General features: G+C 44.2%; 1 protein-coding gene across 9 annotated transcripts in view; it reads left to right on the top strand.

Annotated features, from left to right (window-relative positions):
* Positions 1 to 21935, top strand: part of ZNF521 (zinc finger protein 521) — a 274048-nt gene extending 252113 nt beyond the window's left edge. For 6 of the 9 annotated variants that reach the window (XM_057313173.1, XM_057313172.1, XM_048218564.2 and 3 more), the window contains one exon: positions 4637 to 9153. In XM_057313173.1, the coding sequence (XP_057169156.1) occupies positions 4637 to 4720 (84 nt within the window). In that variant the 3' untranslated portion in view covers positions 4721 to 9153. Of the gene's footprint in view, positions 1 to 4636; positions 9154 to 21127 lie in introns of those variants that run through there. The other 3 variants (XM_044382903.3, XM_048218567.2, XM_057313171.1) reach the window with 1 other exon arrangement.
* Positions 21936 to 24263: the final 2328 nt, after the last annotated feature.

A 24263-nucleotide genomic window follows, 5' to 3' on the forward strand; every position in this document is an offset into this window, starting at 1 on the left:
AGAATTAAACAAGACAAAACCTCTGTTTCTATGGAACACTCAATCTAGGACACACCTTTTGCCGTGTGGAAGCTATGTCCTTCACATGACCCCTAAACCTTTCTGACCAAAAGTTCTAAATTCCAGTTTAAAGATATATAATGTATAATTATTGGCAAGATATAGTCTTTTTCTTTTGGTAGAGTTTTCCCTCATTTGTGTAAGGAATTCTAATATATGTCCACCTAGCATGCTGGTAGGGAAGATGTGCTTTGGAATAAAGGTGCATTATTTGAACTAAATGAACATTTTGTTATTTTAAAAGCAAATGAAGATGTTGGATGTTTCACATGTTTTCCTAATAGACCTCAAAACTTTTTCTGCCGAACTTAGGGAAGCTGCTTTGAGAGAGGGATGGTGTGGTCCAAGAATAATATCCTACAATGCATATTTGTATCCAAAGTGGTTTATACAGGTGTGAGCAAGTTGTGTGTTTGTAGAAATGCTGCTGAATAGGCCACTTTCTTTCAGTATAGTAATTACTGTTTAATTGGTGCCTCTCAAAAAGCTACAATTCAAAGGCAGTGATCCAATCATCCTCTTCCAATGTGTCTCCACAGAAAGTTCCATCAGGCACCATGTTAGGAATTGAACATAGAGGGAATTCCAGCAGGAGGGAGAGAGGGGATTGGCCTACGTGAACTTCAGGCCCTGAGATTCTGGTGTTTGAATTCCTTTTGAATCAAAGGTTATTGTGATACACAGCCCTTCCCTTCATTAGCTCACGAATGCAGTGTTTTCCACACTCATTATGCAGTAATCATCTCACATTCCAAAGGATACACTGATTTTCTTTCGGATATCATTTCTGTTTAAATAGGCAATTGTCTCTTCAGCTCTTTTTCTTCCCAAATCACTTTCCCACCAAATCACATGATCTTGATGCATCTTTCTCACACCACAGCTTAACTGGTGCTCAGGTCTTCTGGTCGTACTTCTGAAGGAAAAATGAGTCCGTGCACTTAGGATGGGTTGCATAAGACAGCAGTACACCGTGGAAATGTGGCTGCTGAGCCGGTGACTGGGTCCCTGGCTAACTTAGCTCCTTCCCTCAACTAGCCTTTTAATAAATGTAATACAAATTCGTGTCTCAAGTTATTAACTAATATGTGATGAGACATTGAGGAGTCCTTGTTAATAGTCAAAATCACAAGTGCTATGCTATTTACTTCTGTTGTCTCCATGTCATTATTAATTAATATGTTTATTAATTAAAATACTTATAAAAATGTAACTTCGTCAGTTTAAATTGACCATGATCCCAATCACTCTATGACATATCAAAAATAATTAGAAATAGATCATATTTACAGTCCGCTAGAAAAGATAAGATATGCATATGATTAGCCATTATATGAGCTAATCTGTAATATACTGTTAGTATTCCAAGAGAAGATGCTTATTCTCCAGCTGGAAGACTCAAGAAAGATATCACGTGGGACGCATTCAAGCTGGTTCTGAAGGATAGATGTGATTCTGGTATCTGTGGTCATGGGAGAATTAGGCACCCATAAAGTCGCAAATGGTTAGCAGTTTGAAAAAAATAGTTCCTGTGTGTTTTTTCTTGTCTGTTTTAGTTTGCTTTTAATTCTGTACAGGCAGCTTAGTACAAGGGAAAGGGCGTCAGTTGCAGAGAAGAGTCACAGAGTTTGATTGTGGCCACTGCCACTTACAAGCTATCGACTGTGGGCTTCAGTGTTACCATCTGTAAAATGGGCATGTGGGAAACAACAAGGCCTCCTGCCTGCCTCCCGGAATCCTGGTGAGAGAGTGCAGCAGAGTATCTCATACTGAGCACTCAGGGCAGATTGCAGAGCAAAACAGGCATGGGGTGAGCATTGGCTCCCTGACCCTCTCCTTGTTCCCTAGTGCTGACCTAAGTAAACAAAATCAAGAGTCGTCATTACTCAGAAATGAAGTCTCAATCTCAGACACGTCAGAATTTTCCTTAGCTCTCTGCTGTCGTTCTACTGGAATGATTTCCCAATTAATCATACCTTGACATAGTTTCATGTTAATTAGTATCCAGGTAAAAATTCTTATTTTTAAACATTCATCCATTTCAAGGGATTAAAGAGTCTTGGGCTTTTTTCTTTCCTTTTCTTCTTTCTAGCATATAACCATAAAACAAAACATTTAAATTTGCTTTCAGAAATGTATTTCAAAACAACCTGCCCCTTCTCTCCACACACCCCAAATTAAAGACATGTGACCAAAACAAAAAGTTTTATCTTGCCCCTCCATCAAAGACAAGGTGGGATCTGGGTGCAATCTGGGGAAAGGTTTGTCTTAGTTTGTTGTCATATTTTTCTCTGAGTCAGGCCGATCTTCTTTTGCAAACTGGAGGACTGGAAAAGTACGCCTTTAAAGCTAGAGGTGCCCTTAAACTATTTTGCGTCTGATACTCCTCACAACTTTTGTGTATTTTTCAATTGTTTTATTTTTATTTCTAATGGAGTTTGAAATCTCTTTCCTTATCCCCACTCCAACTGTAAGACTCACAAACCCTGTCCTGCTTTGCCTGTTATCATGTGGTCTTCCTTTGGGAACCCCAGATTAGAAGATGTGCCCATCTCCCTGTCTGGGCCTGCCATCGCTGGGTTCCGAAGTGACGGTCTGGGAGCACAGTCAGTGTGGGGGGCGTACTTCCTGCCTCTTCCTGGGTGGCGTATGTTCCCAGAGCCTGGGCTCTCCATTTCTTCAGATCCTTCGGACCTCTGCATCTCTCGTTCTTGGGGCTGAAATCACAGCCCCAAACACATCACATAGCCTCAGGGATCTCAGGAGTATAAATTGTGTCAAGTGAGCATGTGGGTCTGGAGCTGGTCCGTTTCTCCACCACCTCCTTTCTCCTCTTTGTGGGCCTGCGGGGCTTTTGAAGTAAATTGGTGCTCCACCAACTTCCACTTAATTTGCTCAGTGGTTAAATTGATCTATCTCTTTTATTGGATCGAATCTCCAGGAACTGAATCATTTGCATTGATTTATTGATTGATGCTATGTTTTCACCATTACTTTTGATCACTTTCAGCTGTTAATATTGGATAATTCAATCAGGATTGATTGGCCTTACCATTGAAGGCAGAAAGTTAATCATATAGGACAGAGAAATAGAACACGGCTAACCTCAGTTTGACTGTTTTTCATTCATTCATTCATTCATTCATTCATTCATTCATTCATTCTCTTTCTCTTTCTCTCTCCCCTTTCCCCCCCTTCCTAACATCTATGCAATAGCACAAAGCTTGAGCAAAGAAGGGAGTTTAAAATTTTATAGCATTCACAACGCATCTAAAGATGAGGTAGGTTTATTTTGCTTTTTTTCTAAGACTGTGTCTAGAAATCAAGCAAGCATCCAGAAAGATAGATAAGCATAACTGTCACAATGAACTCATTTGGACTAAATGAGTAAATGCATTTTCAATTACCCGTTTTGTACCAATAAATGCCTGATCGGTGTGTGCATGCCTGGAGGCACAACATGGGCTCACCTTTTACTAAATTTGGCCCTCACTGCTTCACCATGTGTCCTGCTAGTCAAATTTTCAAGAATCAAGTGGCTAATATGACTGAAGTAAGGGCAGCAGAGGCGACGGCAATAAGCTAAAACCACTTTTATTTACATCTGAATCGTTTCTGCAACACCCCAGCTCAGTTTTTAAAAATTCTCCATCCATTAATTTCTTGATGTTCATATCGATGGCTGGTTTTCGCTATTAAAAGATGGAGCACCACCTCCTCGTTCTAGGACTCATTCCCTCCTCCAACAGCCCTGTTGTTAGCGATCTGCCATGACATTATTTTTTTGTCTGGCCCAGAGTTGACGACAGATGGCCATCTCCGAACTGCCATCAGTGCGACTTTATGGGGCATCCAGCCAGGGTGTACTGAAGAGCACTGTGGCCGGTTCCACAGCCCCCTCCCTCCCCACCCCCTGGAAATGTTCGTCACCTCTGCCACATTCTGCTTTGGCTGGGCTCTAGCTGGCCCCACCACCTTCTATGTCGCCAAGACGGCCGGCTGCCACGGCGCCAGAAGATCTGCTTTCTTTAGGGAACGAGAAACTGCAGGCATGATTGTCCTGTAAAGACAGAGCCCTGTCTCACCACGTTTGTAGTCAGATCCTTTGGAGAGATCCGGAAATCCCAATTTCTAGAACATTCTGCAATCCAGAGAGGCGCGTTAAAGTCCCACATATGTTCCTATTTTAGATGTTTGCTCCACACATGGATCAGCTTCCTCACATGAGCAGAGACAAAATGCCAAGAATAGACCCTTTGTGTTTACAAACTTTTACCCGACTATTGGAAAACACCACCTCCATATCCAACTGGTGTGACAATTAGAGAAAGAGAGATGGTAATCACGGACTTCAACTATAAATCCCCTGAAATGAGCAAGGAATTCATTCCAGCGCCTTCCGATCCATCGATGTGGCGATCCATCGGACAGCCGCGTGAAATGAGCTGTTGCTGTGCGTTTGGAGAAAGACTGATAGGCTGCTCCTGATCGAGTTTGCTAAGGCAAGGCAGCTTCAGAGCCAAGCGTGTATTTTAAGAGGAATTCACATTTGTATCCTTTATTGTTATATTTGCAGCGAATCTACAGCTCGGAACAGGCTCTGCCCTGCAGCTATGAAAGAGTAAGTTCCCCTTATTGGAGAGAGAGCAGTGTTCTGTAAAAGCCCGAGATGTGGCGGGCGAGATGAATAGTGCTTAAAAGCAGTGCTCGCTCGCGGTGCTGTCATTTAGAACAGCAACTCCAAGGCTTTAAGCGGGAGTGAAAGGCTGGGTAAACGAGTCCGTTAAAAGTGGTGAAATTTTAAACTGCCTAAAATAACAGGCCTCCTTCATTGATAACTTCATTGAATGAGCGAGTGGGAGAACTAACCAACTGGGCAGGAACTGCCTTCCCGTAAGAGGAGGAGAAAAGTGTGCAAGAGGGAGGCTCTTCCCCCATACCCAGCGCGGCTGGGAGACGGGCATCTGTCTTTCGCGACCCCTCCTGCTTTGATTCTGTCCCCCAGCTGACAGAAGACCACCTCTGACTGCAAACCCCAATTGCCCGTAAAATGTTTCCTTTTTGACATTGCCAAAACTTAATTTTATAATTATCTGACTTACACCACTGGGCACATCTGCTAAGTTTGTGTGCCTTCTAGACGCATAAAAGGCTACGGGGGTAACCATTAAATATCAGCAGTGTGCTTTGCTGTGCTTTGAGTTTCTAAGGGTGAAAGGTGATTGGGCAGGAAAATAGAACAGTCTATTTGCTGTGAGCCAGGCACTAAGACCTCACTCCCATACTCAGTTATAATTCATGACGGTACTGGTGGGCAGCCCTCAGCCCTCCGTGGAGTTAATGCATCTCCACTGAAGCCTGCTGAGAGCACCCTGCGTCCCCGCCCACCATCTGTGCCTTCACTTGCAAGCTTTCCCTCTCTCTTCCTCACCCTTTCCTGAGATCTCTTCATATTCATACTGTTGGGCCGCTACTGCTTCGTAAAGGTGGCTCTCCGAAACCGGATTGTCATTTAACTAGGAGAAGAGCTGGAAGGAACGCACTACGCATGACGGGGTTGTTTAATGTCTCGTTTAGAAAATGTCCATCGGAAAATGGACAGGGAGGCAGCAATTGCCTTAAACCGATGGCAGACTCTGTGAGCCGGGGCTGTGCTGCCAATCACTGGTTAGGAAGAGGCACCCATGGTCTGAGCGTGGTGGGGGGCCAGGCATCCAAGACAAGGTGGATGTTGCCGTTGGAGTCATGCCTGTTCCGAACCTGAGTCCAGAGTCCAGAGTCGAAGCTGAGAAATGTTTGCGCCCGCCGTCCAGTGGCTCAGGCCAGCCGGTGGCGTGAGTGCCAAGCCAGTCCCCACACCCTGCCCCATCTGTGACGTGATGCCGCCCACCCCGAGGACCAGAGCTAATTGCCCCGGGGCTCTGCAAGCCTCAGCTCGAAGCGATCAAACCCTGGGCTTCGCAGAACTGCACTTGCAGTGGCTGTGGCGATCTGCAGTGGAGTGGGCAGGGACGCCGACCTCCCAAACGGGCTGCAGCCCGGAGCTCCAGAGCAGGCAGAGACGTTTGTTCCCTGCCTGTCCCATCCCCTGGGGGGCCCTCCCCCACCACACCCCACTCTCACACCCCGCAGAGAGCCCAGGGCGTGACAGGGCACGAGAGCATGCGTGTTCACCCAAACGATGAAACTGCACCTCCTCGTTCCCGGCCGACCCGAGATTAATTTGTAACGTTTCACAATCTGTGCTCTTAACATCGTCTGTTGTTAGGACTCCTTTTTAAAAGATAAATCAAATTCAGGCCTGAAATACCAGTGTATGCATTTAACAGATGTGATGCCATAGGGGACCTACTGTGTTATAAACTGCAGAAATGGCCTTTTTATGCTTCAGACTTGGGCTTATTCCAAAGAGGCTTTGGAACTACAGCGGCGAGGTGAGAGGTCACACATTAAGACAGCAGCACCCACACGTAATTCAGCCTTGTGCGTAATTGGTTCAAAATCCCGTCCTGATGTCTGGGTGGTATTACAGCCCCTTGCTCAGCCTCCAAAGGGAAAGTAGGGCAAGCATGGCTGTACGCACTGTCCAGGTTTTCCTGGGTGAAAGATCACTTTGAGATGACACAGCCGAGGAGTCAGCCTGAAATCCTGGTTGGTATTTTATTAATTTTGCACCAAGATAAATCCTGAAATTCTGACAAACTCCATGACAGGTGAAATTCCTTCTCGCAGAATCTGCTCAGCAAGAGGCTGCTCATTTCATTCTGTTCCGAGGCAGGCAACAGGAGGGCAGCTTTATAATCAGCCCTCAAAGGACCCCCAGCCGCCCCAGAGTCTCGGGCTGATTGAATAACTCCTGGGCCTCTTCCCCTAGGCCTCCATCAGCGGGGGTCCTGTGGAAAGCAATCTCCCGCAGACTGGCACTGAAGTGAGCTTTAAACCACCATTTTCTGCTCTCCAGAGGAGCCTGGAGTACTAAAAGATAGATGGGCTGCAGATATTTTATGAGAAACTGTCAGAAGAGGAGCAGAGTAAATGTTTTTTTTCTTCTTCTTCTTTGAGTCACACACTACATCACTGTTGAATTTCTCCCAGAATCTTTTACATTTAAAGTAAGAAATTAATTGGTGGCTAACCTTTCATTCCCCCTCCTTCTTCTTCGTTGTCTTCCTCCTTTTTTTTTTTTTTCTTAAATATTCACACAGAGGCCCTTTGCTTAACCACAGTTGCAGAAAATCAGTACCATTTGCAATGAAATATTTATAATGACAGAATGAAAAATTGGATTCATTTTCTGGCCTGTAGCCGAGCAGCCGGCAACTTTGTGCGGCATTGTTTAGCATCTCTGAGTCCTGCCTTTCGTCGGCGTCTTTTCCGAAAGCAGGCCACATGTCCGCTTGCCCGTGCTGTGGAGGGACGCCCACCAAAACCCAGAACCCATGTCGACTGTTAGCACAGAAAATCAGGGGAGGAAAGAGCCTCCGTCCGTGCTGCCGTGGGGCAGGGGCTTGGCCCTCGGCGGAAAGGTAGCGAGGGTGGGGAGCTGGTCACAAGGAGGAAAAGGGCTAGCTCTGCAGGGAGGGGCAGGGAGAAGTTTCTGAGGAATCCAGGAGACAGTCTGGCGTGCACTTCGGAGCGGAGCACGAGCAGCAGTCAGCCCGCCACAGTGTCTGGGGGCAGATTTATAAGGGGAAATGGGAAGGCAGGACTGAGGTGTGTAAATAAACACCGAATATCAGAGCTCACCTTCTTTTTTCCCTTTAGTGTTTGCCGCAACGGCTTTCCGGTCCACATGACCCTCATATACTCAGAGCTGCTTTCTTTCTAACCAGGGTTGATTATTGCTTTTTCTTCTTTTTAAAGAGATAAAAGACCAAAGGTTTCTGCTAGAACAGTCTGGCGCTGTATTTCAAACAAGTTCCGGCTCACAAGTGCAAAGCCATAGCAATACATTCGTTCTGACGATGGGACCAGATTGGATTGGTAGCAAGATGCCTATGGAGTAAATTTCAGTCTCCCAGATAAGTTTCTGCTTACTGCGCCCCAGACAGGCCGGGAGAGACCGTCCGTGTCTCCTCCCTCCTCAGTTGTAGGAGTCTACCAAGGGATGGCTCCCCCCCCACCCCCCCACCCCAGTGCTAAGGGGGCCTGATTCTCAGGCGGCCACACCTGCCCTCTGAGGTGACCTTTCATCTGTCCCCTTTTGAAGCCCTGGGTTTCATTAGTTAGCGTTGTTGTCTTTTGCTGCTTTTGCCAAAGTGGAAACAGTCCTAGTAGATTCAAGCATGTGTAAAAATAGTCAAACTCGCATCTTCAGGTTTCATTCACTTGAATCTGCATCAGGCATTACCAACTCCCCAAGATCAATAATCCATATTTTATTGCACAATAAAGGCTGCCTGTAATTGAATGAGCTCATTCATTCCATCTGATTAGCCCTATTTTATTCATGGAGAAGAAAAATAATAGAAACGTACCTTCACCGCTCTATGGCATTATGTGACAGTAAAAGAGACTTCAGCACTATAAAAACATATTTATAAAGATGGAGAGAATTAATTTCAGTATTTGTTTATCCTAGGAATAATACAAATCACATCACACTGCCTTTTTGTTGTTGTTGTTTTGGGCGATAACTGTCATGCTCACACCTCCTGTGTCGGTGTGTCCTCTCGTCACCTGGCGTGAGTATCCTCTAGCTGGTCTCTCCTCTGAGCGACAGCAGACCCCGCTGCTCAGCTCCGAAAGAAGGCTGGGCTCCACGTCTTCTGCTATGCGCCTTTGCAGAGAGTCACCTTAAGCAATTTCACCCTAAGGTCATTACCTCTTCTCCATCCATGGATGACCATTTTCAAGAGTTTGGCATGCTTCCTCTTGCTCTCTTTGTAGCAGAATCTGTCCAAATTTGGACGTGGGTATTGAGAAACCCTGAACAGGAAAGGGCTCGCTCATTACTGGGATCTCTCCAGATCGCAGTGCAGAGTACAACTTGTATGTGGCACGCACTTTCTCAGAGGCTTGGAGTTTTTCAACAGGCTTCTAGATTTGTCTTTGCATTGCATCCAAAAAAAAAAAAAAAAAAAAAAGGATTTGGAGAAACATGCTGACAGTTAGCATGAAATGATGTGTGTTCTGACACAAACTACATTGTCACTTAGAAATCTAGCCTGAAGTGATTTTACTGTAGCATTTCTTTGATTCAGTGGAGAAAAAGAATTTTCCTTAAAAGTGTGTGTTTTAGGATGTGACACTAACTTTTCTCCGGTGCTGTGCCTGGATCGAGCAGATGGTTTCCACTTAGCCCTTACTCTTGCTTTCTTTCTTGGAAGACCCAAGTTAAGGGGGAAAAAAATTTTATTTTTTCATGAGTGTTTCAACTTAGAAGAGTCTGAAATCTATCCCCCGGTAAATGGAAACTGTAATAGTGTGTGTTCAGAATCAGTCTTCTCTCTGCAGACCAGGAAAGGAACACTGAATCGTGTTCACTTCTGTACTGCCAGATGTATTTCTGCATGTGATGTGGCTTGCCGGACCCCTCTGAATGATTTTCAGTGTTATTAAGCAGACTGCTAGGAGCAACAGGCCTCAGGACAGAAGAGCAGAAGCCCTTGGTGAAGGAAAGTTGCATGTCAAACCCCGTCATCAGGAAGAGAAGCGCCCAAATGCAGACTTCATTTGAATATGCGAGCTAACAACTCTCTGGGAATATTTCTCTTCCTCTTGTCCAGCTCCTTCTGTGTTGTGGCTGGTTTGCATTTGTGTTTGAAGTGCCAGGCGGTTTAATGAAGTTATTCTTTTATAAATTTTGCAACACTGAAGCAAGCATGAGGGCTTTAAATTAGAATAAGTGCCACTTCTGTATGGCAGGTTCCTTTGAGGACTGATTAGAATGAGGCCTCCCGTTGCCAGGCCCTTTATGCATGGCAGTGTTGCCGTGTGTACTTGTTTACGGCTCACCTTTGAATTTGCCTGAGTATGCACCATGCCTGCTGCCTGGCCCTCTGTTAGTCAAAGCTGCCTTTCTTCCAGGATCATGTTAAATACTTCACTTTAAAGAGTTATTTTTTTAATTATATTGCTTTATTGTAATGAATTAAAATTAACTTGGAGTAGCAAATTATATAAGGATGTGAGGGTTATAGATTACTCTCACCATAGTTACAGCACATCTTTGTGCGGGGGAATTAAAGGGCTATCTTTCTAGTAGCTCTGTGTACCATGAGAGGTGAGGAAACTGTCCCACAGAGACCTGGAGAGCAATGTCAGAAAAGGTGCCCAGGAAGTGGGAGGAGAATGGGAGTTTAACCTGGGAGTTTCTGAATCAAAAAGAGGCTCTTCTTGGTGGAAAGCCGGGGACAGCACTGCCATTGTAAGCCCCGAAAGACCCCGAGACAAGAGTGGATGACAGACAAGAGAAAACACAGATCTACCCAAAGACCTGACAAGGTTCAGTGTAGGAGAAGAGATACACCGAAGCATTCCTGATTTCGTCTCTCTTGGTGCCTGAGTGCACTCGCCAGCAACCAGGGGTGATGGCAGAGGGTGAGGGGGTGGGAGATGCTTAAAGGGAGGGGGCTGGAACCTTTCTACGGTACACAAAAACATGCAGGGGAAAAAGGAGAGGAAAAAGCGAGCAAGAAAACAAGCACCCACCTTGAGTGTGAAATTACTTCTCCTCTCTCCAAACCAGAGTTGTGTTATTTTTTTTTTAAGTGAGAAACACCCTGGTAGAATTGGGTGTGTGAAATATTTGCATGTTGAAAGGACTTTCTTAGAATTTAAAACAAGGGCTACTCGAGGCAATGAGGGACAGAAAGATCACAGGCCAACAGCAGGGACTTCACCTGTAGAACGCACACACGTATGTAACATTTCTCCTTCTGGACACGCACGTGTGCGCGCATGCACACACCCTGAAACGTACACAGTTTAATTATGTAAATGATGCAAGTCCAATACCGTCCGTTCACAGTTTTATCCTTTTAATTTATATCTACTGAAGCGAATGCCCTAGTAGACAAGCGTTTGGTTGCTCATGATGGGGAAAGACTTTTTTCTGTTATTCTTAATGATTTATAACACGGTTGACTTACTCTTAATATGAGTTTACCTCCTAGAGAGTGTGGCAATGTTTTTAATAAAAGAAGTAATACACTACAAGGAAGTGGCATTTCTTTTGCTTTTTGTCCAAGTTCAATAAACTATTTTTCATAATTATTGGAATTTGGTTGAAGGGAATCCTTGTCCATATGGAGTGGAAAAGCAGAAAGAGTCCTTGCTCCCTCCTTCTCCCTACAAAGGTTACCCTTTGAATATAAATTACAAGCCTTGTGCCTCTCTCATTCTAATCAGATGACCTTTTGAATCTAGTGGACCAGAGTTTAAATCCTAAGCCTGCCAGTCAGTTTTTAAATCAATGCCCTGTTCCAGCAGCTTTCAGGTACATAACTTTAAATTGCAATGGATTTCAAACACACACAAGTAAAATAAGTAATGCGGGGAGAATCTTGCAGCCGACAGCAAAACAGCCCAACTTGACTGCAAGATCGTGGGCCAAGTTATGTCACCATGGGTAATCTCAGTAACCGAGTCCTTTAAAAATAAAACCTTCCAGGATTCAAAAATCTAAGAGAAAAGGGAGGAGCAGGAAACTTATAATGTTGGCAGGAGGATGTTTCTGAGCAATTATCAATTTAAGCTCCCATTATTTTGCTGCTAATTACTACATGAGGCTGTTAAATATTTAGCAGAAGTTTGTTTAATTGCATTTGACTGGGAAGGGGCTGCCTGACCACGGCTTGAGCAGCAAGAATCAGTTGTGGGCGTCAGGAGCCAGGCAGAGAGGAAATGTGTATTCGCCCAAGATGAACACATTACAGCGTCAGACAAGCCTTCTTTTCTCTTCCTTCCAGATTTATTTATCTTTAAGGTATCTAAAATTAGAGCACGAAGAAGGGGCACTGTTCACGGATGTAAAATTGGAAGGAGGTCATTCTTAACCTTGTTTACAGATGTTCTAGTTTGGAAAGCGCCAGTGTGATAAATTAAACATTGCAGGGGGAAAAATTAAAGCTTAGCAACAACTGGCACATGGACACATCTGTCCGTGAAGCACTGACTTAATCCCTGAATATCTTATTAGACTGTATTGCCTATCAAAGCCTTCTATCCCATGATACGCAGGGCTCCTGCTCTTCTAGGATCCGAACAGCGTCTTCAGGCTGCAGCCTCTCTTTCACTTTTGCTGGCTTTGTATAGTTTGACTTGAATTTTCTTTTGGCCCCTTACATGTAAGCAAGTAGTTCACAGTTTTCTTTTAAAAATAAACCTGAGATATTTAATATATTTCCCAGTGGCCACCGTGCCCCTTTAAGCCTATACTTCCAATTTGGCACTTCCCCCCCCCCCCCCCCCCGTAACATAGTAGATATTGCGTGCTGTTGTCAGTTCCAAAATGGGAAAATTTTAAGCCTGGCCGGTATGCAAAACAGATAGGGGTCAGCTAGCGACTGAAGTGTTGCTATCGTTTTTAGGCTCTCCATGAAAAATGGAATTACGACCATGTTACTATTTCCCACGTATGACTCATCAGCAGTAGTGTCCTTTTGAAACTGGTGGACCAGAGTGGCTTCTTTTATGTCTCTTTGATGTTTAATTGTCAAAATTCCAGAAATTATTCTACATTAGCAATTTGGACATGGCGTTATTTTAAACATTAGTCTTTGTGTAGGCTTCTGAAGACATGTTAGACTAAGGCGAAGCGAATTAGGCGGGTATTTTTGCAACACTGGTAACCACCACAGGCTTTGCTTGGTCTGACGTTGTGAGAGAGAGCGCCTGTGATGAAAATAGGCTCTTTTTGAAGTGGCTTCCCACCTCCCTGCCCAGCCTGAATGATCTCCAGCCCCACAGATGGAGATCATTCTAGTCCCGGACAGTCTACACCCCCGGACTCTCAGCCTGACTCATGCTTACTCTCCCTCTAGAGCCCCTCCTTCCCTTCTAACCTCCTCCTCCTCCTCACTCCAGCACCGGGCAAGTGTGACTCCTCTCTCACAAGATGTGAGGTGTCCTATCTCTATGGCCTGTAGCACCCTGTCCTCCCCATAGTTGCTGAGTGCCATGACGGTGAGTGCCTGCCGTCTCTGCTCCCTGTCCAGCCCGGGGATTAGAACACATCAACCAGTGCCACTCGCAGTTGCTTCATGCCCAAAGCCAGCTGAGCCACTGGAGGAGATGCAAGACCTTGAAAGTTGGCTTACACTCTCTGGGTCTTAATTTCACCATCTATAAAACGACATATCTGAACAGATGCTCCTAGGACCCTCCCAGCTCTGAAAACAGTTTTTTGGTTCTCTGATGCATTCGTTATGTACAGGTATAATTGGCTCCTGCTATTAAATCTAGGCCAGCAAATGAAGGATGATGGCTCTGCAGTTTGTTCAAAGTAGATAGTTCAACTATCCATACCTTAAATATTAATTTCCAGAGTTTAATATTTATCCTTTGTCAGATTGCAAATATTCCTAAAGCAGCACATTGATTAATTGCCAGGAAAATTGTTCACTGATGGTACATGGATGGTAAGTTGTGAATGAGTGGACATTTTCTGGAGACACTCGATTGTTCATACGTGCAATACCATTTATTATATATCTCAAAGGATATTATGTATCCTTTGCATGCTTTCTCAACAATCGCCCATTTTCACCCATTGACTGTATTTTAAAATGCCATGTGATATAGTTCCACACAGCGTATGTGTCCCTTTGGCTATCCTTTTTGTTTGTTTGCTTTTAAATTTGGCAGAGGAAATAACTCTTGGACTGAAGATAAGCATACCCGAGCATGGCACAGCAAGCTCAGTGTGTTTTCACAACACTGTAAAGCCGTGGTCCTCAACTGGGGGTGATTTTTTTTTTTCCCACTAGGGAATACGTGGCAATGTCTGGAGACATTGATGGTTGCCACAACTGGCCTGTTTTTGATAGAGGCCAGAGATGCTACTGAATATCCTACAGGGCAGGAGACACGCCCCCTCCCCCCCCCCCCCCCCGCAAAGAATTGTCCAGCCCAATATGTCAATAGTGTCAGGGTTGGCTGTTGAAAGGCAAGTCCCACTGGGCTTCTAGAACGTGTTTAATTTCTAGGCTTCTTGCTAAAATGAAGCAACAGAGTGACACATGGTGTATAATGACTAGGAAATGGTTCACTGGGTGGTCTTTTGCATTATTTTGGAGGGGATAGAACTTAATGCTGCCAATATACGGTCAAGACTTCGAACATAAACTCATGAACATGCCAATGTCCACGTGCTTCAAGGTTATCTCAGACCATTCTTTGCTAGGCTTATTTAGCGTGAGTGTCCCAAGAACAACAACAATAATAGAAATGTCTTTCAGTGAAATTTATTAGCATGTGAAAACATTTCCTATGGGACATGTGATGGAAACTTCATTGCCAGAACCATTGAAAATTAGCCTGGAGTATTAACTTTATAAAACAGCTATGTTCCAGCAAGGGGACAAACGAAATAACCTAATGGTCCTTTCCTATCGTTAATATCTTGGATTTTCCTGGTCATTTCTGATGACACTGTTTCACCGTTTCCTTTAATATAATTTGGTGTCATCCGAAAATGCTTTAAGATGTCAGGCCAAGCCCACGTAAAGTGTTAAATGTCAAAAGAAAATGCATCAGTGTCTCTGTAAGTTCATGGCGATAGTATTACCATATGAAAAAATAAAAGGGACATTCCGTCAGGGCAAACATGATCATAAATGCGACATTCATGGCATTAAAGGGAGAGGCAAAGGTGTATCGTGGCAGTTTCTGCAATGCCATTGCTATGTCAAAACAAAAGAGTAGAACCCCATTTTAGTAAATTCTACCAAAGTAAAAATTATGAATCAACTTCCCTGGCTATGAAAATGGCCATGAGTATGTTTTTTAGATCCCCAAAGCACTTTGGGAAATATCATATCTCTGTCTTTTAAAGAATATTCGTTAAAATAGAGCATGTCTTACAAAAATGCACCTGCCCATACACATGTTCCCGCTGGTTACCAGATAAAGTCTATGAAAACACAATCACCCCCAATTTCTCCCACCAGGAAGTGTATGGCTTGTGGACAGGGGAAACTTTGGGTGGCAAGATGGGGTCCGATTGGTACTTGCGGATGATTTGGGTCTTTGGTGTAATTTCTAGAACGTTACTAATGGTGCTTCTAGAGCTGTAGCAATTCGCTTTTAATTAATTTAAAACTCAGAGTACTTTTGTAGTTGCGTGGACTTGGAAAATGTTCGTTTATTACATTCTCATCCCGTTAACCTTATTAAGGGTTGAAGGGCCGTCCCTTGCCGTAGTCTTTCTCTAGAGTGTGGGGGAAGTAACCCAGTATCCTGTCATCATTAGCAGTATACACTTTTAAAACTATTTCACTAGGAAAAGAAGTTGGGGGTGAAAAAGCGAGAGGGTGGAAATGTACAAATCTTGATTAGAAAGTATAATTTAATAGAACATGTATTGAACCAAATGTATTGATTAATGTGGAGGATATAGTACTTGTATTGATTCAAACCAGAGATTTAGTACTAAAAGCTCTGAGCCAAAAAGCTGTTGCAGATTGCTACAAAAGTCAGTTTAATGCTGTCCTTGAGAATGCCTTCACAAAGAAATTCTTCTAATGTTTGAGGACTAGGTGGAATGCGGTATATGTCAGTTTGATCCCGGAGGGTTTTATTTTGTACTCTAATAGCTGTTACGAGCCTACATTATATCCAAGGAGTAATTTTCCTTAGGGGTGCCCGGCTCGCTTTGTGTCAATATTCTAGCATTTTAAGTCACGTACAGTATATGCTTCTGGGAACAGGGAAGGAGCCAGCTAGACTCATAATGGTCTGCATTCATTAATAAAGGCAGAAGCTTCTGTCCCTCCATTGCCCACTACAGGGATGCCTCTTTGGCCTTCAGGGACCCGTACAGACACATTTAAAGAAAGCTTTATTTTGAGTGGGCAGGAGATGAAATGTAGGACTTGCAGGCATTTCCTAAGTCAGCTGTATGCCCGAGCACAGGGGTGACCTTAATGGGTCAAAGAAGAATGCAGGTCAAAAGACTTATTATCCAGCCTGTTGGAAACCAATTGCTTTTGTTTAAAAAAAAATAAAATAAAAAATAAAAAAGCGATCAGGGCTTCAAGGTGGACGGTAATGCGGAATTCTGTGTGCAGCCTGGGTCTGCCTGACTGTGAGCGTACTGGAATATGCCTCTGGAAAAATCCGAGCATACAGATTATCCATAGTGTTTACAGATAAAGGTCCAACCCTCGTGATAAAAGGAAGGGTAATATAATTAGTTAATCAGTGATGATTGATTACGGATGTTTGCGTTCTTCAACTAAAGAAAAAACAACAGGCTGCCATGGCGCTGTCACCATCTGTTGAAAGAAACAGCCACATTTAATCTTTATATTTCTTTTATTTCTTCCCGCCTTGCATTGTTACGGAGCCGCGATTGCCTACTATTTCATCTGGTTGGAAAACATCTCATTTAAATTGAATGCAACTGCAGTTTAAATTCGGGATTCTAATGGCGTGGTGAATTAGTGGAAAGCTTGTTATATTTTTTTTCATTCCTTTTTAAAATAGCATGCTGGCTCTTTTTCTTAGTTTTAAAAGCTTGTCAGAATTTGTTCGAGACAAAGGGCTATAAATAGACAAGTCATGGTAAAAATGATTAACATCTTTGAATCAACAGATCTCACAAAACTTCCATTCAAACGCAGTTTTTATTTTTATTACCAGTGCTACTTCACATTTTGCCAATGCCAACAGAGAGTTACAAAGCACAGACGAGACGTGGTCCCTGCCAAAATATTGGACAAGCGAGGGCAATCTGTGGGCACAACTTTTGGGGGCGGGGACTGCATTTTTCCTCCCTGGGAAGGTAGATTCCTCCTGGCTTTCCTCCAAAGGTTCACTTCATCATTGTTACTGGTGCAAATATTCCAATTCGCATCAAGATCGCAGGAAAATGGGGTAACTTGGCCAAGGTGAGCAGTTCCAGGAGATCATGGGGTTTCATTTTTATTCAAAAATATTTTGCTTGGATTGCATTTTAAATAGGATTAAACCGTTTGACCAGTAAATGTGGTCAGCTCTCAGAAAGGAGGAGGCTGAATTAATCATTTGTTAGAGTGCCAAGCCCAAAATGAGAATTCCAGTCTTGTAAAATGAAAGGCATCTCGTATTTTAAAAGAAATGCATGGTGCTAGAAGGGAATTTTGAAGGTCCTTGTCTGTTTTTTAGCTTTCTAAGTTTAATTTCACATTTATAGGGAAAAAAAGAACACACTCCTCCCAAATGGGGCCCTTTACAGTAAGGAGAGTGGTTTTTTTTTGAAACCTGGCTATTAAGGTGCCCTACCTAGATGGATCTTCTTTTAAGCTTTAAGGTGTGCTGTGGATTTTTTTTTTTTAACATTAAGCCCCCCTCGTGTAAAACAACTGTTCATAACTGGGATTAATGGTTTGCAATTTTCAGTTACTTAGACATGGGGTCTCCAAGAGATGGCTTTTTGCAGAGTAGAATATGGCTCTCTGTGGGATTTCAGAAGTTTTCTTCTCTTCCCGCTTCCTTTTCTGTCGTCACCCCCTCACACGCCCCCGTCGACTCGCGCTGTTGTTCTCCTCGATTATGTAAAACACGTTCCCTTCCCTGGAACAGATCTTTCTCCTCATAAGCTGTCATTGCATTCAAGTACTTTGGGGACTGTGAATTGCCGTGTAAAAGTGGTGAGATGACCCAGTGCTTTGTTCTAGCGTCGTGGTTTCCTCTGGATGGAAAGAGCCCGAAACTCTCCAGCGGAGAAGGCTGCTTGCTGACGGCCTGGCAGCCCTTTCTCCTCGCTGGGCATCGGCGTCTGTCCTGCGGTGACTCAGGACCTGCTCCGTGTCATGGAAAGAGCCCGAGCCAGAGGGAACCTTGCTCGTGGGCCTACCCTTTCTGTGTGCTTAGTGCTTCTCTTCTCTACTGCTCATCTTTCCCACTTTTTTCTCCCTTTCTAAAGAAATCATGCCTATGAGTTAAAAAAAAAAAAAAAAAAAGCACAGAGGGCTCCCATGAAGTCACTTCTTGTTTCTCTTATCAGAGGACCCTCAGTGAAGTCTGGAGACTTCCTCTCCGTCTGTTCTCTCCAGCCCCTGAAAGCCAACCCAGCCTGGGCAGGTGACACCCATTCCTTCCTTCAGAAAATGAAATTGGGCCATTTCTCTTTTTAGGGACTCAGAATAAAGCATGGGGGAGGGGAACAGACACAGCCCAGGGATCCCCAAAGGTGGTGAGGGAAGGCCTTTGAGGGACTGGGTTGCTTTTGTTTTCAAGGCAAATATGCCCATTACCCAAGACCACCTAGCAGGATGTCTCCTTCCCATCTTGACAGTCACTACCGGTGTTGGGCACCGGGCTGGGCTGGGGTGAGCTGGTCTTACGGAGCCCTCATTTGAGCTGGAGAAAAAATAAAGGGGGGGATGGGCGGGGATGTCAATAATTGATCTCCGTGGGATGCAGGCATCTCTACACCAAGAGAACTTCCTGCCTTTACCACGTTTCATGCCAGATTTCCCATTTAGACATTATTTATATTAGGGCTCTTTATTTTTGTGTAAGCTTGAATTTCACACGCCATAATCTTGTCCTTCTCTCAAATGATTTATCTTCTTCTCTCTTAATATGCAAAGCATAACTCCTTTATAGTAGCAACTTCGGTCCGTTGCAATAAGTGATTCATACGTATTTGTTCATTTCGCTGTATCTCTGAAGAGGCTTGTATGGCTTTGGTTTAGGATGAAAGCATCTGAGACACAACCGTTGCCAACTATTACAGCCAATTTGTGTTAGCTTCTTGTTTTGCAGGATCTCAATAGAGGCACACACAAAAACACTGCAGAGATTGCAATATATCTTCCTTTATTAACCTCTAGAATCCTATCGGAATGTCTACTGTAAGCACTTACACATTTAAAACTAATGTTGTTAAATTGTTTTTTTTTTTTTAGCTTTGATTATGGTTTTAAAAAAAAACCTCCCACCACCCATCAGTGTCCTGTCATTTAGGTAACTTTTGTCACCAATGAAAAACCTGATCAGACTTGACTCTTGGGGACAGCAAAAGGTGTAAGAACGCTCAGACACCATATTTTGACCCAGTGAACTTTTGTACTGTTTATAAACTCTCTGATCATCATCGTGCTTATTTTTAAGGAAGGAGGAAAGTTTTTTAGTCTCATCAGTATTTTGATTACCCTTTCTACCTGTTGGTGAAAACTGATTTTCAGAAGTATTTAGAAATCGATACAAAGAAAAAGAGGATTGGCATAAAAATTGTTCCTGTGTGGAGTATTAGGCTAGTGCTACTAAGAAGAAAAAAGACCCAGCTTATCTTTCACTGAATTAATAAAAATAGGTTTGTTTTCAATAAGAGAGAGCGACATAACGTTCCTCATCATTATTTGTTGCCAGGCTTCAAAAATGTGAGTGTTATGCGAGTGTTAAATCCAGTGTGTTCTCATGTTTCCAGCCTCAACTCAGAAGTCACGTGTGACCTCCGCTGCAAAGCCTTCTCTAAAGGCGAGACGGGGCTAGATGTGGTAGTCATGGCATTCCTGTGTTCATTTCTGATCTCTTCCGGCCACACTGCTTTGCCATTTTGTGCCCACGTGCCTTTCTTCTTTAGATTGTGTGCCCTTGGAAGGTGTCAATGCGGGGGCCATCCCGTGCCTCTCAGTAGCCCTCTAGCCAGTCGGTCATTCATTTGGCCGGGTCTTTACGGCGACTGTTGCTGAGGACCACGCCAGGGGGTGATACAGGTGTTCAACAGATGTTTGTGAAGGAATGAATAAATGAATGAACACCAGAATTTCTGACATAAGGAGAGAGCCAGGCCTGCAAATAACCAGAAGGCAAGACCTAAGATGTGTACTCTGAGCAGTATAAGTCAGGAGGAAATCAGAGGGGGGAGAAATCAGTTTTAGATGGGGTGAGCATGGAAGTGGTTGCATTCTGAGCTAGACCTCAAGGTTCTGAGCAGAAGGGGTGGGGCAGAAGGGATGTGTAAGCTGATAGGTGGGAGATCCTGGCTCAGGGCAAATGCAGAAGAGGGAAGGGGAAAATCAGGCCGTCTGCAGACTTATGTTCCGAGAGAATGCCCTGGGCCATTCCCCATTGTAAGCTGCAGGTCCAGGTATACAGTTGGCCTCTCACAGTTGAGAAGGAGGGTGTCCACTCAGAAAGGGACCGTGCTATGTGGATGGAAAGGAGATAACTCATGTACCGCAAAGGCTGCTTCAACTGGGGTTGGGGGTGGTTGTGGCTGCCGTGATGTGTTCCTGAGTCTTGGAGGACAACCCCGAGCCCACCCCCAGGAGAGGAGCTGGAGAAGCTTCTTGCCCCTTCTGTGGGTTATTGGCCAGGCAGCCCTTGCCTGTAAAAGCCATATTCAGAGACAGATAGAGCCTCTGCGGTCAAGATGTTCCCATCTAAGAGTGGTGAGACCAAAAGCTTTTGTAATGGAGACAACACATAGATAAATAAAACTGTTAAAATTGTGCTACCCTGGTCTTTGAAAACCAGTTCTTGGGGCACCTGGGTGGCTCAGTCATTAAGCGTCTGCCTTCGGCTCAGGGCGTGATCCCAGCGTTCCGGGATCGAGCCCCACATCGGGCTGCCTGCTTTGCTGGAGCCTGCTTCTTCCTCTCCCACTCCCCCTGCTTGTGTTCCCTCTCTTTGTCAAATAAATAAATAAAATTAAAAAAAAAAAAGAAAAGACAACCAGGTCTTCCTTTGATAAGAAGAGATGGTGGAAGGTGGGAGGGGATTCTGGGAAGGCTAGGCAGAGGCAGAGAGAAAAGGAAAGGTACAGGCCAGTCATCTCACCTCTCCGGGGGGGGGGGGGGGGTGCAGAAACACAGTTCATGTCTTTATCAGTCAACCAGCATGTATAGATCCTTGGTCTGATGACAATAAGATCACTTAAGTGTTTTTTTCTCCTCTTTCTTTTTTATTGCAGAACCATACGATGACCCAACACAGCAGTTAGTGCAGATACGGTCTCTCAAGGAGAATGACTTTTGTGGCACAAAAAGGGAACATGTTTTACTCTTTGCACGAAACTTTCATTGTTAATGTATAATATTCAGAAACATTGTATTGTACCATAAACTTGTATTATCAAAACTGTTGGATGTTCATGTGTTTGAACTTTTGAGCACCGGATAGACTCCTTGTGTATAAAGTATTGCACATGTATTATGTCGTCTGATACTAAAATGGTCTTATAAAGACAAGTGGACTTGGGCCCTATTCAGGCAAGATAAAAAAAAAAAAATGTGAGCAAAATGGCTTAAGAGAAAGTATTTTCGAGGAAGACAGATTAAAACAGCCGTTACGAGTGAGACAATGTTTGGACTTCCTCTTATTTACACTTAAGCCTAGAATTTCTCTTTTGGTATATCAACGGTTAAATCCAAGACTATTTTTTATTGCTGAAGATTCTCGCAGACCATGAAGAGATGTTCTCCCAGAACAGAACCCCACAGCTGGATAAGGCCCGTATATATATTTGTAAGCCTTGCAATGTGACAGGTAGACTCACTATATATGCAATAGTTGTTATGTAGACTGTCAAAGATTTTTTTTTTCCTGGATACATTTGAAGCTTTGAGTGTTCAAGGTTTTCCTTAATGATTTCACACAGCCAAATTCTTGAATCAGTTGAACTAACCTGTATGTTACTGTTATTAATGTTTACTCTGCGGTCTGAACCTGGAGATTACTGGAATTGTTTTCCAAGAGGAAATAAATTCAGTTTACCATTAGGTATGAGTGTATTTGTGTGTTTTCTTTTTCTAGTTACTCTACCATTTAAAAAAAAAAAAAAATCGAATGGCCTGCACCCTTGGAAGGGAAATCTGCTCTTAAGCATATCGCAGGCATAACCTCCATCATATTTAACCTTTTCACGCTGGGCCAAATGCAGCCGGGAGGATATTCCTCATGCTGCATGGGGAAAGAATCAGGCCCAATATACTTCTCGTCTCCCAGATACTACCGGGTCACATTGTACTGGAGGATTCTGACATCACAGATGGATGTGATGGCTGTTTTCTGCATAATTTGCAGCCCAATTCATGTCATGCTGTGCAAATCTGAACTCGAAGTAGATGGCTGCAATTTGAAAGGCAGTTTGGCTTATGTGTACTTAAGAAGCAGCTTTGTTCATTCAGAAGACAAAGCACGGAGCGGGGAGCCGGGCGGCTGCTGGTCTAGCTCGGCGCGACTCCGGTGTGGCCTTCTCCAAACCACTCCGCCTCCGGGCCTCGGCCCCCCCGCCAGGCGAGGCGGTGCAGCCTGGTCATCGGCCTTGACACGGGCGTGGGTGGCTCTGCAAGACGGCCTGCACCGCAGCCTGCGACGAAGTGGGGCATGAGCCGGAGCTCTGATGGTGGGAAAGGAGAGAATGGCAATGCGTGAGTTGAGTCCTGGTCTCCGCGTTTCGGTACGTAGGCACCTGCTATGGATGGGCAACTCCAAGCATATCGGGCTTAAAGTATTTCACCCACGATGCCTCTCTTTAACCGCTTTGAAACTCTGAGGACCTCGAGCAGACCTTTAAACCTTAAGGGAGTGAGAATCCTCACCAGCACGTTTTGGACGGGGGGACAGAAGCGTGGCCTGATTCACTCTGTTGTGACGGCCCGTCAGCACGGGCCCCGGGCGTGAAACCCAGACGGCAGGCACCGCAAGGCAGAACGCTCACCCAGGGTTCCCAAACCTTAGCCCGCATCAGGATCACCTGGAGGCCCCGTGGTAGCCGAGGTGCCCCCCTGATGCCCAGAATCGCTGATTCAGTGCGCCTGGGGTGGGGCTCCAAATTTTGCAACTCTGAGAAGTTCCCAAGAGATGCTGCTGCTGCAGGTGTGGGGGCCCCACTTTGAGAACCACTGCTCTACTCCATCTCCAAATTAATTGAGTGCATTAAACGTGAATAGCCATGCAGAGAGCTGGAAAATTAGACTACGTATTTTGTTACCAATGAAGAAATTGGTCAAATTTTAAGATCCTTCAGAAACAAATACCTCATGGTGATTAAAGTATGCGTGCTGGCCCGTGTTTCGTGTGTGTATTTCGTTTTTTAATGCAAGGAAAACCTACGTCTATACATTTCACAATGGATTGCCAGCATGCTATTTAATTAAAAAGCTTTTTCACCAGCTACATAAATAATGAAGTATGCTGAGAATATGCAAGTACATTCATAATTAAAATACTCAGCTATATTTAAAAAAAATTAAGATCTCTGGTCTGTTCAAGGATTTCGCATTTAAAATGAAATAGCCATGCTTAATAATGATTTTTTTAAAGGCTTTAAAACTGCTGGTATTAACGAATGGGTTATATTTCACTAAAAGTAAGGTGCTCTTCATTCGTGAAAAGCAGGTGATGGTTTGTCCCAGGGTTGGATCCCAGGTTGCCTTTCAGAGCCTCGGCTCTTAGAGACTTCCCAGACTTCTAGTAAACAGCAGGACGTGGGTTCCCAGGAAGCAGCAGAAGCTGGTATTTATTCTCCTAGAGGCTGTCACTGGGCTCCTCCAACACACCCACTTCAGCCTGTTGCCAGGCAAAGCTGGAGGCCAAAGGAGGTGACCCTTAGCTGCTCCGTATGCTCAACCCTCTGGGGAGCACCGGGTCATCGAATGCAGCAGGTCCTTCCTTACAACCACTGGTTTGTTGGCTCACGACAACTAAGCCGTGTGTGCAACAGCCAGTCCTTCCTTTTGCTTGTTGCCTTGTTTATATTTATTTCCTACTTCATTCCCCTAAGACTGTAAGGCAACTTATAAAAATGAGTAAAACGTTATTAGGAAAATCAGCATCATGCAGAGGCGAAAATACACTCAGGACTTCCCTGGTTTTGTGCTGCAACCTTGGTTTTGAATGTGTCTTAGCATTGACTTTGAGCTTCCTAGTAGTAAAGGGAGAAAAAAACGAACAGAAGGGAAGGACTATACCAGTTTTTAAGAGAGATTTTTTTCCCCCTAGTACTTGATTCCAAAAGAAATTTCTGAAAGCTCTGATGGACGGGCAGGGGGTCAACATGATAGCCACTCTTCCTGACCATAATTTTATGATCTAACGGTGTGGTT

The sequence above is a fragment of the Ursus arctos genome, unplaced genomic scaffold (genome assembly GCF_023065955.2).
Source record: "Ursus arctos isolate Adak ecotype North America unplaced genomic scaffold, UrsArc2.0 scaffold_17, whole genome shotgun sequence".
NCBI classification, from domain to species: Eukaryota; Metazoa; Chordata; class Mammalia; order Carnivora; family Ursidae; genus Ursus; species Ursus arctos.